At 40.9% G+C, this 17005-nt stretch overlaps 1 protein-coding gene across 1 annotated transcript in view; it reads right to left on the reverse strand.

The window, feature by feature from the left end:
* Nucleotides 1–1225: 1225 nt before the first annotated feature.
* Nucleotides 1226–17005, reverse strand: part of antxr1c (ANTXR cell adhesion molecule 1c) — a 35564-nt gene continuing 19784 nt past the window's right edge. The window contains exons 10-18 of the mRNA XM_061756335.1: nt 16257–16355; nt 16083–16152; nt 11072–11150; nt 9168–9263; nt 8957–8995; nt 8778–8876; nt 8531–8695; nt 7443–7523; nt 1226–3122 (exon numbers count right to left, since the gene is read on the reverse strand). Of these exons, the coding sequence (XP_061612319.1) occupies nt 2871–3122; nt 7443–7523; nt 8531–8695; nt 8778–8876; nt 8957–8995; nt 9168–9263; nt 11072–11150; nt 16083–16152; nt 16257–16355 (980 nt within the window). The 3' untranslated portion in view covers nt 1226–2870. The remainder of the gene's footprint in view (nt 3123–7442; nt 7524–8530; nt 8696–8777; nt 8877–8956; nt 8996–9167; nt 9264–11071; nt 11151–16082; nt 16153–16256; nt 16356–17005) is intronic.

Below are 17005 nucleotides of genomic sequence, written 5' to 3' on the forward strand. Positions count from 1 at the left end.
GGAAAATCCAGGCAACAATGAGGCATCATACCAATCTCTCTGGATGATGTTTTTGTGTCAGGTCAGTGAGTTTCAGTCTGGGGGTAACGGGAGACCGAGATGAAACATCAGCGCATTCCCAAGTCCTTCATTTGTCTGGGTCACTAAGAAAGAAAGGATGAGAAAAAGAGCAGGAGAGGGAAAACCAAGCAGCCGTAAACATGTCATCAATGAAATTAGACACAAAGAGCAAATTATCCCTCTTCAGTTTCTCCATCCTCATGTTTTGGATAGAGTCCATGCCTTTAAACATCCTTCAACCCACTTTCCTCAGCATGTGGAGGGGAAAAACATAGACTCCACCGAAAGTATTTAGCTGGATCTGCCAGTGGAGAATATTGTACGAGAAACACATACTAAACACATTTGTTATTCCTGCTACGGCAGAACACTATAGGAACTCCAAACTAAAAAGACAACTATATAACCAGTGATTCATTGATTATGTCACTCACACTTCATTGGTTCAGTCTACATGTTTAGTACATTACTCACATCATACATCTATTTACCTTGTTGAAAATCCATGTAAGCGTGGGGAGAACAGGCAAAGGAGTTGAAGTATGTAGCAGCGCTACAGTATACGCGTTTGTGTGTGGGGGGCAGTATTTGGGCTTACTGTGAATAGGACCGTTATTCACTGCAAACCTGCTGGGGTGGAATCAAAAAAGTGGTTGTTTTAGCATACGTACAATATAAAATAGAAATGGTCTTATAGAAGCTTGGAAGTCAACCTTTATTGATACAATTCAAAAGATCAAACCAGTAAAGAAATCATATAAGTATTTCATATTTGCTTCAGTACTGCTTTTTTTTTTTTTTTTAAATACTGCACATGTAAAAACACTGATTAGCATAACAGGTCTCTAAGGGATGTTATGTACCCACATGTGAGCCACTGCAATTGTTCCCCGTCATGGAATTCCTGCATTGGGGAACACTTACAAAAGGCCGCAACTGCTTTAGGTTCACCTTGTTTTAGGCACTCACGAGAGTTTGAATCCCACCAATCTCTGTGAGATATGGCCACAAATGTAAACGTAATGTTTTTTTTTTCTTTTTCTTTTTTTATATTTACAAATTCATCAAGTGCATTCAAAATCACCTTAAAGATAACAATGATTACACACAGTAGAAGACAAGTTGTTAATATTATAGTCAATAAAGAATGATTGTTTGTAATTGATAGAGTGATATAAGCTCTTTAATAAGGCATTTTAATTAAAATTCATGTAATTTGGGGTGAGAAAACAGCAAGGAAAAAGGCATAACATTTGCTTCAGCAAAGAGATTTAAAGCAACGATTGATTGATTTCTAATGTATTTTGTAACACCACTGATACATGGCATAACAGAATTAAGTACATAAGAAAAGCGACAGAAACAAACAAAGAAAAATGAACAAAAGGAAAATCCATAAGGTACTGCATAGTAAAGGCATACCAACTTTTTTCCAACCCCTCTTTTATTCCTTGCAGCCAAAATATTTCCATAATACACTCACTGGACACTTCATTAGGTACAACAACATAATGAGATCCAATACGTCAACTCCAATAATACTTAATGTTGTGGCCTGCGAGTGCATACTTCACCTGATTCAAATATGATAAAGATCTGTTTGAACATGCAGAGGTTTTAAGTAAAAAGCTGGTAGGCCTCGTCTGACTGGCAAGCTGGTTGTAGACACTCTGAGTGTTCCTGTCGGTGGTTGGACACCTTGTCAATTATTCAAGTACTCTCCTCTGTTTCTCTCGGAAAATAAATTAGATGTTCTGTGAACTGCCCTGCAGTTGCAATGTGACCACTGATAAAAAACAAAACAAAAACTAGACAAAAACATAATACAAAAGTAGAGAATCAGGACTGAGTCAGAAAAAAAAAAACCAAGAAAACATGAGGAGAGTCGTTAACCTGATTTATGGCAGCTTGAATTCATGAGTTTTCAATTCCATATATGCTTACAAAAACGGCGTACTGTGTTCCAGCAGTCTATGTGCGCAGATATAAAACAACTTAACAAAAATAGCCCAAAAAAATACATATTGCTGTGTTGTAAATCAAACCACGTTATTAGGACAAAACCCAAAGCCTCAAAGAGAAAAACACATAATGAAAATATAATGTAAAAACACACCTTAAAAAATCCTTCTGTACACTTCCCTGTCATCGCCTATTACAAAAATGCATGGCTTTTAAAAGGACTTTTCCTGAATTTAAAAATGGCTGGTTTAGCATGTTGTTGCCTAACACAAATATAACATGTTGACAAAAAATAGCACCAACATTTTAGCTAATCATCTCTGGAACTCAACCCAATGGATTCTGGAAAAAAAGAAAAAATTACCCAGATTCTAAACCCTATTCACTTTTATTCTCGATGGCAAAGGCATAACTCAGTAGTTGATTAAAAAAAAAAAACATCCAATAAATCGTATTTATTGCTTCTGTTGACTTTGGTCCCAAAAGGTTTTGCTGTCCTGCAACAATCATCCCATTAAAGGGTTCTCTGCATCGCCCCGTTCACTTTGTATGAGATAGAACATCAAGTTAAACTGCTTGGCAAATCATCAAATCCTATGCAAAACATTCTGCAAAATTTGTGAAAGATTCTTGGTGGTTTGATTTGACAGTCTTTCCCATACAATGAAGCGAAATGTATGAATAATTGAGCACGCTGGTGTTGTTTGGCGACTAGCAGAAGAATCCGAGGCTGGAGGACTGACTTCAGACTGATGGAGCTGGTCAACAGTGGTCAGTCAGTGAAGTCAAAGTGGGTCCATGAGAGGGGGGGGGCTGGGGGAAGGTGTGGGGGATGTTACCTGGGCCATTCATGGTCGCAGGCTGGGCGGTGGACGCGACGGCGGTGGGCAGGGAAGCCCGGGGGGCATGCGGGATGGCGGGGGTCCTGGTGGTAGCTGGACCACGGGCGGTGCTCTGGATGGAGGGCTGGAGGCGGTGGGGGACTCTGGGACGTGGCGGTAGTTGGGCGGTGGCGGTGAGGGCGTATGGATTGGGGTGCGTGGTGCTGACCTGGCCGGTTGGGCCCCCTCTTTCACCCTTGTGAAGTTGATGCAACGACCCTGAAGTTGAACAAAGACACTTTCTTTAAGAAAACTACTAGACATAAAACATGAGCATCTGAGAGAATTCCACTGATGGAAACAAACTGTATTTTCAATCGTGAGATAAATAGATGTGTACTTTATTAATCCTGTGAAGGTAATTAAGGATTTAAGGTATTACGAAACTAGTGTTTTTGCAGACACATTTGAGAGCAAAAACATGCATATGAGGACAAGTACATATACATCCCTCATCAAGGCCTTTAATATGACATATTAGTTGATGTGGTTTGTCGCAAATACATTTTTAACTTTTTTACTAGTGAAATTTGTGCTGAAATGTGATTCAAGCAAAAACATGTTTGTTGTTTTTTTTTTTATTCATACTTGTTGGCAAGTAACTTACAGGTCTGTAAATCTCGCACCAAGGACTTTCATTTGACACGATAGTCAATGTGGTTTGTTGCAAATCGATTTTTGACAAAATGCGATTTACTTTCAAGCAAAAACACGTTTGTTGTCATTTTTGTTATGAGGGCATGTTGGTAAATGAGTTACACGTGGAAATTTAGCATCAAGGGCTTTAATAGGACATATTAGTCGATGTGGTTTATTGCTCATAGATTTTGACTTTTTTGGTAGTAAACTTTGCGCTGATGTGGTTTATTTTCAAGCAAAAACACGATTATTAACATTTTTGTCATCTTATGGGGACATGTTAGCAAATGAGCTACCAATCGTGAAATCCCTCATCAAGGGTTTTAATGACATTAGTCGATGTTGTTTATACTAACAGATTTTCTGACCTCGTTACGAAAACGTCTTGCTGTTATGCTTTGAGAAATCAATAATGCAAAACAGCCTCCTTTGGTATAATAAAAATGGCAAATGTTTGAACCAAGTTGTCAAAAAAGTAAGCTGTTGTTTTTCTGCGCAAGTTTCATGTTTGACATTTACTTGTATTGTTAGTTTTTTTTTCTATTTGTTTAAAATGAAATAAACTACATTGTGAAGGTATGTGGGACACTGTAGTTTGAGTTTGTGTTTCTTTTGTGTGTGATTATTTTGACTATTTAATGTAAGTTGGCCCCCTCCCCCCTCCTTCTGTCTGGAGTCTCACCATGTTCATAAGATGATGTAGTCCATGTGTGTTGTGTGTGTGTGTGTGTGTGTGTGTGTTTGTGTGTGTGTGTGGGTGAGACATATGGTCAGTCAATGAGTGGAGACAGTGCTGGCGGTTGTGTGCTATTGGCATTAGCTCATTTACCCTTTAGAGAGCTAAATGCCCCCAGGGGAGACTTGTGTTAAGTGAATAAAATGTCCACAGGAACTCACAACAAAAGTAACGTTTGACCGTGTTTGTCTGTGTGTAGTTGTCTTTTGTGTGTGGAGCTCGACCTCACGCACGCTCTGACGTCAACATACTTGATGTGGTTTGGAGCAGAGGTTACTGAGTTTGTTGCATTGAAGAGCGGCGAAAACGGTGCGTGCGTGCGCTTAATCCTCAAGACCTACATGTAACTTAACCAGTCCAACATGTAACCATACATATTAACATGTTCTAGACAAGGAGCTTGGCACATAACACCTCATTCACAGCTAAAGTGGTGTATTATACTGGACTTGTAATGTGAATGACTTTTTATTGAAAAATAGGGTTACTGAAAATGGAAGAAATTATATGATTTTTGACCTGAGAGTGGCTTACAGTTTCTGTTCAAGTTCATTTCAGAGGTCAGAGTTCTTTATGTATCTTGCTTTCTGCAGTGGGGAAAAGTCTGACTCAAACAGAAAGGACCTGCCCCCAAACTGTTGTCACAAAGTTGGAAGCATACAATTGTCCAAGAATTTAAAGCCAGTCTTTACAGAGGTCTCCACATAGTTGGACAGTTTTGTTGTTTTGTGCGTCTTTTTTTCAAGATTATGCCTGCTTGGTGCCATCCATCCATCCATCCATCCATTTTCTATCGCTTATCCGAGGTCGGGTCGCGGGGGCAGTAGCTTTAGCAGGGTCGCCCAGACTTCCCTCTCCCCAGCCACTTCATCCAGCTCTTCTGGGGGGATCGCGAGCTTTCCCAGGCCAGCCGAAGGACGTAGTCTCTCCAGCGTGTCTTGGGTCATCCCAAGTACATATGACGTGCCCGGAACACCTCACCGGGGAGGCGTCCGGGAGGCATCTGAATTAGATGCCCCAGCCACCTCATCTGGCTCCTCTCGATGTGGAGGAACACCGACTCTACTCTGAGATCCTCCCGGATGACCGAGCTTCTCGCCCTATCTCTAAGGGAGAGCCCGGACACCCTGCGGAGGAAACTCATTTTGGCCGCTTGTATCCGGGATCTTGTTCTTTAGGTCACGACCCACAGCTCGTGACCATAGGTGTGGGTAGGAACGTAGATCGAGCGGTAAATTGAGAGCTTCGCCTTTCGGCTTAGCTCCTTCTTTACCACAACGGACCGATACAAAGTCCGCATAACTGCAGACGCTGCACCGATCTGCCTGTCGATCTCCCGTTGCATTCTTCCCTCTCACTCGTGAACAAGACCCCAAGATACTTGAACTCCTCCACTTGGGGGAGGATCTCATCCCCGACCTGAAGAGGGCACGCCACCCTTTTCCGACTGAGGACCATGATCACTTTGACACATAAAAGTGGGGTACACACACACACACACTGATAATCGGGCTGAATTTAAACATCCCCACCTTCTGATCAAACTCAGGAAAGGCCTGATTATCAGATGTCTCCAAAAGATTATCCTGTGGGGTGTGTGGGGTATTAAGAGTGATTTTTGCGCTCTGATCAGCTCAGGGCTGAACCATTCAGAGCTCAGGGTTCAATATTTCCGATCACAAATCCCTGTGTTATGTGGTCAACAACCAAATCTGGCCGAGCCACAGACTGTGACTGTGATGTGTTCCTAGCTAGGGTCTACTTCAGTTTTGACCACACACCTTAGTGTGTGAAAAAAAAAAAAACATTCCTCAAAAACCTGTTTTATTGAATTTTTCAAATCCGAGTTTGTCTGCAGCCTCAAAAAGGACCAGTTACTCATCCCGTCTCCCTTCCTCTGCCCATCTCATTCACTCCTGCTGGCTAATGTCTCTCAAGTCGACTCCTTAATTTCAACACCTGGCTCACATTACGCACCAGAAATTGGCTTCAGCGCCTGTGTGAGTGCTGGCGTGGTGTCATCGTTGTAGCTCGATAGAGGCAATTCACAGAGAAGCCACATGGTTTCTTTTCAAAGCCCCGGGTCTTTGTATTAGAAATAAGATAAGATCTGTGTAAATCTTTCTTCAACAATGACAAAGTTAAATGTTTAATCGTTCACGATTGTTCACATGAAACTGTTTCCGACTTTATAATTCAACTTTATAGTCAAATATGATTCACCTTTTTCTTTTCCTTTCATCCCTCAGGCTTTTTAGCACTTTTTTTATACTATCATTAGCTTTTATCTACTCTGCTATAATCTTAATTTGTCCCTCCCAGCCGTCAGGCCGTGGTCCAAGGATCAGTTAAAATCATGCCTCTCTTTGCAGAAAATGTTCCAATAATTCTTTTAACAGGAATTCCTCATTTAAGAGTGTTTTCTTGGCATGGCAAACATGTACAGCTCTTTTTGCCCTCAGAGACTCAAAGTCGCCATCATCTTGCAACCTGGCAGGCTTAAAAAAAGATTTGATTTCCATCATCGTTGCATCTCTACTGGGTGACTCGCATTGGCTGGGCATGACGCAACGTTCGCCTTTAAGAAGAAATCATGTCATTTTTCCACTAAAGTCATATGTGGTTTGCAATGAACCCTCAGAAATATCTCCAGGCGAGCTTATTTCCAGGCACTGGAATGCTATAGTTCATGCGGAGTGGAAGCAAGCATTTTTTAATGTAATCCTTCGATTTGAAGACGTGTTACCTGAACTTTATTTGGGAAAACTCGCTTGCCAAATAACAGTCCAAAACATGGCATGCTTCAAGTAAATAGTGGCGCACAAGCAGGCACTAATGTTGCCACGGAATGCTTGTTCTTACCGAGTCAACCGCTGTTTCGTCAATGCTTTACATTATTTACATCATTTGGACCATCCTTCTACACACAAACTGCGATGTAAATCACTCAAACCTGACTGATTGGAATACTTCTTTGAGGATTGACATTGAATCTTTGGTGTTGACATGTGGAAGGGTAGTTATATTAACTTTTGGAAACAAAGCTCTTGACACCACTTTTGTTGTAGTGTCACTACACAAAGGCTTTAAGTCACCTTGAGAGCAAAAAAAAAAAAAGCCAGCAGGAGGGAGAATCACGCACAGTGGTTCCATTGGCTACCTACATGATCTCCGGGCTGGGGCCTCATCAAAGAGACCTGGTCGTACCCGCGACGAAACAGCGCCCAGATAGCATCCAGTTTACCCTGAATAAGACAGAGGAGATGGGCAGTTAGCTACTAGAATCATCACATTGTTCAAGAGAGTGCTGAAATATTTAGCAGCTTTGGTTCCAGACTGTTCCGCCTTGCATACAGCGACACGTCTCTTTATTTCTTTCCTTCACCATACAATTTGCCTTTACAGATGCCATTTCTGCCGGTGTTGTGGTAAAGATTTTTACTCTGGATGTTAGTATCATCAAAATAAATGTATTTGATGCGAATAATATTCCATTTTACACTATAAGGATACATCTCGAAACTGTATTTAAATGTAAGTGTAGTGGGAAATTTTCTTTTCTTATATAAGGTGAGTCCAGTCAGCATGCATGGTGACTGGCCTTTTTCCGACCGCTGACTGTGAGTCGTGTCAACTTTCACCATTAATCGGAGCAGTGCAGAAGTCATGTAGAAATACATAGACTGTACAGTTCCACTGGCGATGTGTACAGATAACAGTAAGCACAGCTTCCCTTATGAATGGCCAGTGTTGTGACATAGTTTATTTCGCACGCTAAACACACAAATATTACTGACGCCAGGTCTAATAATGCTACAGTGTTTGGAGTGGTTGTATATTTGTACATTTCTTTGGATATATCAGAGGAGGCCCACGTCTTCTCCCGTGTTTTAGGAAAACGTCCCAAGTTTAATCATGAAGGGATTGGGCCTGTCTGACTGTCGAGATATTTCAGCCACACTCAGTTAGTTGAAACTCACTGGCAAAGGCAAAAGAAATGCAGTGAACAAGCTGGAACATGATGGATTTGTAAGCTGTTATTTTGTTTGTGGAAAGCAAACCTATACAGTATGAAGGATTTTATGGTCAAACACTTAAACACAATACTTTTAAATTATTAGATTATTTCTTATGCTGACTACACTGGATCCCTTTTGAACTTCCTTCTGATGAAAATCTCCTTAGGCTATTATACTGTATGTATGAGCAGTATGAATAAAAGCACAGTTGTGGACAGTGAAGGCTTCTTTACCCGGATGGGTGTGTACCACTTTCGGTTCTGAGGTGGCTTCTTGGGAGATTTCTTGGGTTTCGGCTCAAAGGGTTCGTATTCCTGTTCTGGCATTTTCACCACCGCATTTTTCGGCTTCTCCAGCTTTGCCCCCTCCTCGGTGGAGCCCTTTCCACCCCAACGCACCTTTAAGACACAAGTGTGAATTACAGCATTTATTGTTTGGCTTACTGCTTTATTTATCACCTGTCAGTAATATATATATTACCTCCATCCTCTTGATCCCTCCAATTCCTCTTCCTCCATAATATGAGGCATCTACAGTGGGCCACTTCTTCTTTGGCTGACCATCTTCATCATCTGACTCCTATAAGAGGCAAAAAGTTCTAAGGGGTGAGGCTACTGTTCCCCCGACTGTTTGCAATTGAGTGGTGTTTTTCAACTTACAGGCTCAGGAGGTGGTGGAGGAGGAGGTTCTTTGATCACCTGGAAGAGCAGCACAAATATAACATGTTCATAAGAGGTAAAAACAAAATTTGTTATGCTTTTCACAACCACATTAATCACAACACTGCCTCCCTTTGAGCTCCTAGAGGGTTTTGGAGAGCTCTTATGTTCCTGTAGGTTTTAGACAAATTTTTCCTTTTCATGGTCTTACCACAGTGCAGCAGAGAGGCCAGAACCACCACATGAGCAGCAGGGCCAGCAGGAGAAACAACACCAGCAAGGTGATGAGAAGAATGGTGCCATCAAACTGTGGAAGACACATATATAGCATTGCATAAAAAAACAAACAAAAAAAAACTGCAAAGAGAGGTCAGTTGAAGAAAGCAAGACAACGAGCGGGAGAACTTGCAGACATGATCTAATCTACGACTTTATCCAGAGTAGCACTATAAAAGAATCCAAATCAGTTGGACTGCTTTTATCTCAGTACATAAATAAAGCTGGTTCTTTTCCAGAAAGTTCATGATGTGTGAGTAGGACGAGGATGAGTACATTAGGTCAATTTCTATTCAGATGTCTGCACTTAACCTCCCACTCCATCCATCTTCTATACTGCTTATTCTGTTCAGGTTGGCAAAACAGACACCAGCCAACCAACTGTTTGTATCCTTTCCAGGACCAAAATGTACCAGCACGAAAAAGGTGCAGGTTAATTCCAAGGGTCAAAAGTCAAAAGTTAAGGGTACAAGAGCAGTATCAAAGGCATCAGCCTAATGACAAGCCATTGTAACCTTAAAGCTACAGTGAAAAGAAAAAAAAAAATAACTGTGAAGAAGTTGGGATTAAATAATTGGAGAGTTGTTAGGGACTAACCCAGAACCTGGCAGGAAACAACCAGAAACTTTACTCTCCCCTTAAAGAACTGAGCTGCATGTGCTATGTACATGTGAAAGGGTGAATTGAGATGACATCCAGACGTAGCCGCTGGACTCGAGTCTGGAAAACAATCCTGCACAATAGCGCTACAAAATCAAGAGTAACAATTGCCCTGGAGGCAGTTGAATATTGAAACTAATTGGGAAAGAATAGTGATGAAGGTGTAATCATAGCTGGGGTCAACAAACAATTTGAAAGACGTTTCAGTAATAGAAAGGCTGCCTTTAGGCTTCCATTGGTCTTTCTCGTGTTTCTTTCCGCCCCCCTCAATGACAGTTGTTGATGTAAGATGGGAGATCCCAGAGCGAATCCATCAGTAACTTTGCGCCAAATATGGTTCCCATTACAGACCACAGATGAGGATCAGATGTGGGTCGACTTAAACCTAGGCATCTTGCGGGCAAAGACACGGGCTATTTATCAGAAATCAATGGTATCGCCGTCATAGAGAGTCAGACATCGGCAGGGACTGATTAACTGTTTCCTAGAAGTCAAATAGTACGTCTGTGAGTTCCATGAAATTTGTTGATTAGTTGCCACATGCATGACACAGTGGTGCAATATGACTCCACTGCTTTCGCACAACAGAATTACAAAATCCCATGACCTTGTTACCTCCATCCATGTTGGTCCACAAATATTATAGCCCTCTGAAGTGGGTGATTTAGGGTTGCTGTGGCAACGATGTTATTCTCATTATTAGAAGACAGTGTGTACCTTCAAAAGGATTTTGAGGCTGCTATTTGAAGGTCAAAGTAATGTGCAAATGCAGTGTTTTGTTTTCATAGATGTACATTTAGACATACAGTATTCAACACGTTGAGGTACTGCTACAGTATGTCAAGGGTAGAGCTTGATGATTAAACTTTTGCAGTGTGTTGATTGGTTAAGTCCTTCCCTGCGGCAATAAATGCCCTCCATTGTTGCCTTTTGTTTAGTATTTTGTGTTGCTTTTGTTTAATTCAATGGAAGGTTACTGTATTTAATCAGCAGACACGGTGATCAATCCTTTCTATGGGGGAAATACAAACCAGATAATGGGTAGCAAACCGAAACACTTGGCTGACATGTGGCTACAGTTGATGAGGGCACAAAGACGACGAGAAACCACATGCTATAAATAAAGATTTTAAAACCCCTCTTAAGACAAATTTATGTTAAAAAGAAGCTGCCACTTACACACTCTGTGGTGGTGATATGCACATTACTGCTGATGAAAGACAGACCGTCATTCATGCTCACTTGAAGATAAATCACCCTGAAACAAAACAACAATGACAACTTAATTTAGGGATGGAACATCATGGGTCAACGCTAAGCACGTTTTTATTTAGTTTGACGCATGTGCGAATGGAGTCATTCAACTTGGTACCAAATTGCGTCATTGTAACGTCTGATGGTGTTGATGTATTGTAAAGTCAACCTAACCTATAGCCATTCACAACAAAACACAAGTCAGACAAAAAAAAGGTAACATTCGACAATTAAAACAAAAGTGCTTACAGTTTCCAAACTACTCTCAGCATGAAGCAGCTATCACAGAGGTTTCCCCCCCCCCCCCCACCCAGTTATAACTGAGCTAGTTGAAGACACCAACATGTACAAAAGAGAGAGAAAAAAAATGTTTGCCAATGCAAACAACTTAACGCTTTTTCCAAGAGATTTCCACTAAAAGATTAGGTGCATTAAACTAGAAACCCAAATAGTTAAAGAAAAATTGATATGGTCAAGATTCTTTCCTTTGGATCCCTGTTTTTAAGGATCATCTATTGTAAGCTCCATGTTTTTTTTCATATATTTTTTTTAAATCTACAAGTCTACTAAAGCATTTTGATGGACTAATTCCTTTTTTCTGCGAGGGTGGAAAAACAATTCTGTGAAATCCTAGTGACCTCTGGTGACCCGTTTGCAGTGAGTTCCTAAAAACATATGGATGAAAGGCACGCTTTTGGCAACCCCCACCCCAAGCCGCCCACTTGTATTGCACTGACAGAACCAGGTGAATGTGAAAGAGGTCTGGCAGATGGAAAACAAGCCGCACAACTGATAAACCTGCTATAACATTGAGACACAAAGACTGTCTGGCTTTAAGAAAAGGGGAAGATAGGGCAATGGTTAGTGGGTGCCGTTCATGAAAAAAACCATGCGCACATTGTTCACATTGTCATTAAACTACAATACGTGAACATTAAAATATTATGTTATGTTTGATGCACAATATACTGTATGTGAGGGGGTTGACTTTTTCCAGATGGTTATTCACCTCACATATACTGATTGTCATCAGCAACATATTGTCTGTGATAAAATGAAAGTGCAGTACGTCAACCTAAAGGCAAATGAGAATAGCTCCCACTACAGTGTAGACCTCCTCCAAAGTTGAACCATTTTTCAAACTTTTTTGTCGAGTTATATTTTAACAGGCCACTTTCTGCTTCATGGAGGATGACCAAACATGACAAAAGTGTACCATTGTGAATCCCATCCATCCATCGTTTCATTCTCATTGCTGCCTATCCTGTTCAGGGTCACGATTGAGATGGAGCCTATCCCAGCTGACTTTGGTTCAAAGGTGGACTACACCCTGGACTGGTTGCCAATCAATCACATGGCACCTATAAAGACAAACAACCATTCACACTGATTCACACCGCCACTGAGTAGGAACTGAACTCACACCGTCTGCACCGAAGTCCAGTGATTTAACACCGTCAGTGACTCTATTGTAAATTATTTTAAGCAAAAAGAAATGGTAAATTCCTCAAACAACAGAGACAAAACTCCGCATGTCACTTAATGGTTCAAGAAAGGGCACCGTTCCATGTTTGATACTGAGGTAAAGGGAAACAGTCATCTCTACACTCAGCGAAAAGAGAAAATGTATTTTATTTGTATTTCATATTTAATAGTGACAATCATACGGTGTCATTTGTTCGGTCACTCTTTTAGTTAATGTGAAGTGGCATTGGAAGTTAGACATTGACTCTCCCACTTGCAATTTGGGGTGGGAGGGCAACAATTCCATTGTGACTCAAACTGCAATTTCTCTAAAGCAAAGAAAAGCAAAGCAAAGCTAATTTATTAATATATAGCGCATTTCATGCACAAGGTAACTCAATCTGCTTCACATGATTAAAAGCATTTAAAAACAAAGAAAAAACAGCATATAAACATTTAAAACAAAGAGAAAAAAAATACAATTCAAACAGCGTACAGTGCAAGAAATATCATTAAAAATAGAAATGCTCTAAAAAGCATTGGAAAAAAGAAGAGTTTTTAACCTGGACTTAAAAACATGCACACTTGGGGCTAATGTCACTTCTTTTGGCAACTTATTCCAATTATGTGCAGCATAATAGCTAAATGCTGCTTCACCGTGTTTGCTTTGGACTCTGTGCTCCACTATTTGACCTGAGTCTGTCGAACTCAGAGCCCTTACTGGGTTTATATTCCATGAGCATTTCTTTCGTGTATTCGGGACCTAAACCGTTTAGTGATTTATAGACCTGTAGCAGAACTTTAACATCTTTTCTAAAGCTGACCGGAAGCCAGTGTAAAGACTTACAAATTGGATTAATATGCTCTGACCTCTTTGTTCTGGTCAGAACCCGAGCTGCAGCATTCTGAATGAGCTACAGCTGTTTAATGCTCTTTTTGGGGAGTCTAGTCAGAAGACCATTACAAGCGAAAGGTAACGTCCATCTAATCATTTTCATAACTTCCATCACTGCTAGGTGCAACCTTGACCTTTCTCTGAATCATCTTAAGAAGTTCATCACACTGCTTTCTACAGCGTCAGGCCCACAAGGAGCCCATAGCCTTAACTACTCCTGTGCTAACATGGTGCCTTAGAAGGAGCAGGATGGTTGTGCAGAATCTAGGACGTTGCAGAAAAAGCACAAAAATACACCGATAGATGAGAATAGGGGAATTGGGACTACTTTCCAATTGTGAATCACTTAACCATATATGTTTTTATATCAGATTCTAGCTTGGACTTACTATATTTAGTTTGGTTATTGTTGTGCTTGGTACTCGTGCACCTTCATAAATAACTGTCTCAGCTGGTCTCATCCACCCTTCCAGCCGCTCCCCCCACTACACAATATGTTGCACTGTTTTTCTAATTAGACCTTGATCTTGTAAAAAGCGTGTCTATATTCACTTCAATGAGTAAAATTAGGTGAGTCATTGTTCAAGTATACTTTATTTCTGGTCTGATATGAAATGTGTGCTTCCTAATAACAACGATATGCTAGCATTTAATTTTATTGAGGCCTTAATAATGTTTGTGGTCTCATTAAGAACAATCTAACACATTTAGTAGTGTGTCATTAAATAAACTGATCTTTTTCATTGCCGATCAACTTTGCCTGCAAATGATCAGACATTCAAGCTCTTGATTTGAAACATCAAATGCTATAGGAAATGTAAACAAATGTGTTTATTTTATTCTTATTATTTTTTTGCATTTTGTCACTGCTGACACCATTATAACATAGCATGTGACTAAAAATCATTTTAAAATGCAGGGATAGAAAATCAGATGTCTCTGAAAGATTATCCTGATCAATTTATTTGATTGTGTGTATTTCCTTCTCAATCTGCTCATAAAATGTTCAGGACCAACGACTGTACATGACAAACCTTGTGTGTGGTCTTCCAAGTCATTTACCACATTAAAAATGACAAGGAGCAGGGTTTGCAACCACCAGAGACGCTAACAGTCTAGCTTGTATTTCTTCTACTACTCTTACTTCTTTGGCTATTCTGCCAATCTGGATGCCCTGTGGCACCATGTCGTCTCTCACAGGTCAGTTTTGGTACGAGAATGACATTGTTATGTGTGTGGTGTGATTTGTTGGTCATCTCGAGTACATTACATGGTATAAGAGCAGGAAGAGCACACATTCGGAATTTTCTATGCTTTATCATGTTTGGGATCTCTCACATTAAAACAAAAATCAATTGTTAAAAATCAATGTGCGTACCCCACTTAAAAATGCTTAGATGAGGAGTTAGGCTGCTTTACGGAAACTCATAAAACACTTAACAAGTATAGTGTAATATTAGCTCCTCCCATCTCATCTTTAATGTATATTTATGGAAACATGAGAAACAAGATTCATCTCCAAATATTTCCATCTGGATACATTTAAATGGCCTAAAATACTGCACTAAGTGACACGATTACGGCTTTCTCTGAAGTAAACCAGCCTCTACTTTTTGTGACTGACATTCCGACATGCAAAAATATTTTTAATGGCCATGTGTGCTGCGAAGTTGCAAAAGTGCTCTCCCTGCGGGCTTTCCACCATGCTGTGAAGCGAGACGTTTACAAACGCAACACATGGCTTCACGTTTGAACGACCCCCACTGACTGTCACGTGGCTTTGATCGCCCCAAGCGAGACAGGAAAAGCTGATGGGATGACAAGCCGCTTTTTAGGGACACAGACAAATGTGGAAAAAAAGAAGGACATGCAGGCAGGGATAGATGGTTTGTGGGCTGTGAAGCCACAGTGGCAGCAAAAGTCAAGAAGCAGAGATGAAGGAGGATGGGGAGGGAAATGGTTAGGTGGTGATGCATGAAGCCATGGAAAGTTACAGAGGCGTTTAAGCGGGATTCTCTCTCCTACGAGTTTGAGGCAGGAAAACACTTAATTTTATGACTTCTCTGCCACTGCGTCAATCATGAAAAGTTGATAGAGTGTGATGTGTGGTGAAATGTCTTAAATATCTTTAACATCATCCTTGAATTTGGTTTGTAACTATCTCATGAAAAAGTAACATTAAATAAAGGAACTTTATATAATAACTGTAGCTGTATGCCTTGACCAACACAAATATATTGTTGTGACCTTTACACACACACTAACAATTAGACCTAATTTGAGCATTTTTTTGTCTCTCTCTTTCAATCAAGGTTAGCAAAGGCCGACTGTTAGATGTCTCGAAATGATAATCCTAATCGATTATCTTGTGAAGGGATGAGGGTTGAGGCACTGCATGGGGCGGATCCACCCCTAAAATAAGTCAATTTCACCATGGCAAGAAATATGCTATAGAAATATGGCTATCGCTCGATCCTTGGGGTATTTTGACATACGCCTGCCGCAGACATGTTAAGACACCTGGGAACTGTGAAAAAAAATCCCAAATTAGTCTTCTTTTGAAATACAGCCACTTACTTCCCAACTTCATCGATGACAGGAGCTGGACACAGCAAGAAGGTGTTTTCTACACCTGCAGGCTTCACGTCTACAAGGTAAATCAAGCAAATGTTCATTTTAATGTGTATTTTAGGTTTATTGCAGAGCATTACTGTTCCCATCCACAACAGCGGAATAACACTGTCTACTTACTGATTGTGATGGTGTCGTTGATTTTAAAGCTGCACAGCACCTGGTTGATGTTCCTGGCATGAAGGAACCCGTTGCCCCTCACCACTACTTGGAAAGTCTCTGGTTACATGAAAGCAATTTGGACACATGAGACTAGTATGCCAAGACAATAGAGCAGTTAATACTGCCATGTTCATGTCAAGCAGGTTGTTAGTGTAAGAGCGGTATGAAGCTAATTGTGAGTGAAGCGTAATCACAGTTATGTGCATTATTCAATTAATGCATAACCGTATTAAAAACATTGCACATTGGCAGTGCAGTTATTCTGGCTCAGGTGTAAGAGGCTGCTTGTTCAGTTTTGTGCAGGCTTTGCGGGCCCTGAAGCGCCTGCACGATGTGTAAGTGCCACAGCAGGTGAACGACCTGCTTGGACTACCGCCATGTTTGGAATCCCCGGATCTAACCGTCTCTCTGTGATAATCTTCACAGAGTTTTCCCCTGTGGTTGAACGTGCTGACAAGTCCAACCTTAATTTCGTCCATTTATTTCAAAGGGACCTGGCATACACAACAAACACGCTGGGTAGCGAGGGTCTTTTTGGATCCTTTATTAGCTAAACCAAGTGGCCAGACCACCCCTTTCTCAGGAGCTTGCTTGGTGTAGTAATCCACATGGACCCCGGTGCTCTGATTTTCTGCTTAGGTAGTCCATGCGCGAGTGTTCGAAGGCAGTCATGACAGTGACTGGCTGTCTTCTACTAATGTACAACA

The sequence above is a fragment of the Phyllopteryx taeniolatus genome, chromosome 19 (assembly GCF_024500385.1).
Source record: "Phyllopteryx taeniolatus isolate TA_2022b chromosome 19, UOR_Ptae_1.2, whole genome shotgun sequence".
NCBI lineage: Eukaryota > Metazoa > Chordata > Actinopteri > Syngnathiformes > Syngnathidae > Phyllopteryx > Phyllopteryx taeniolatus.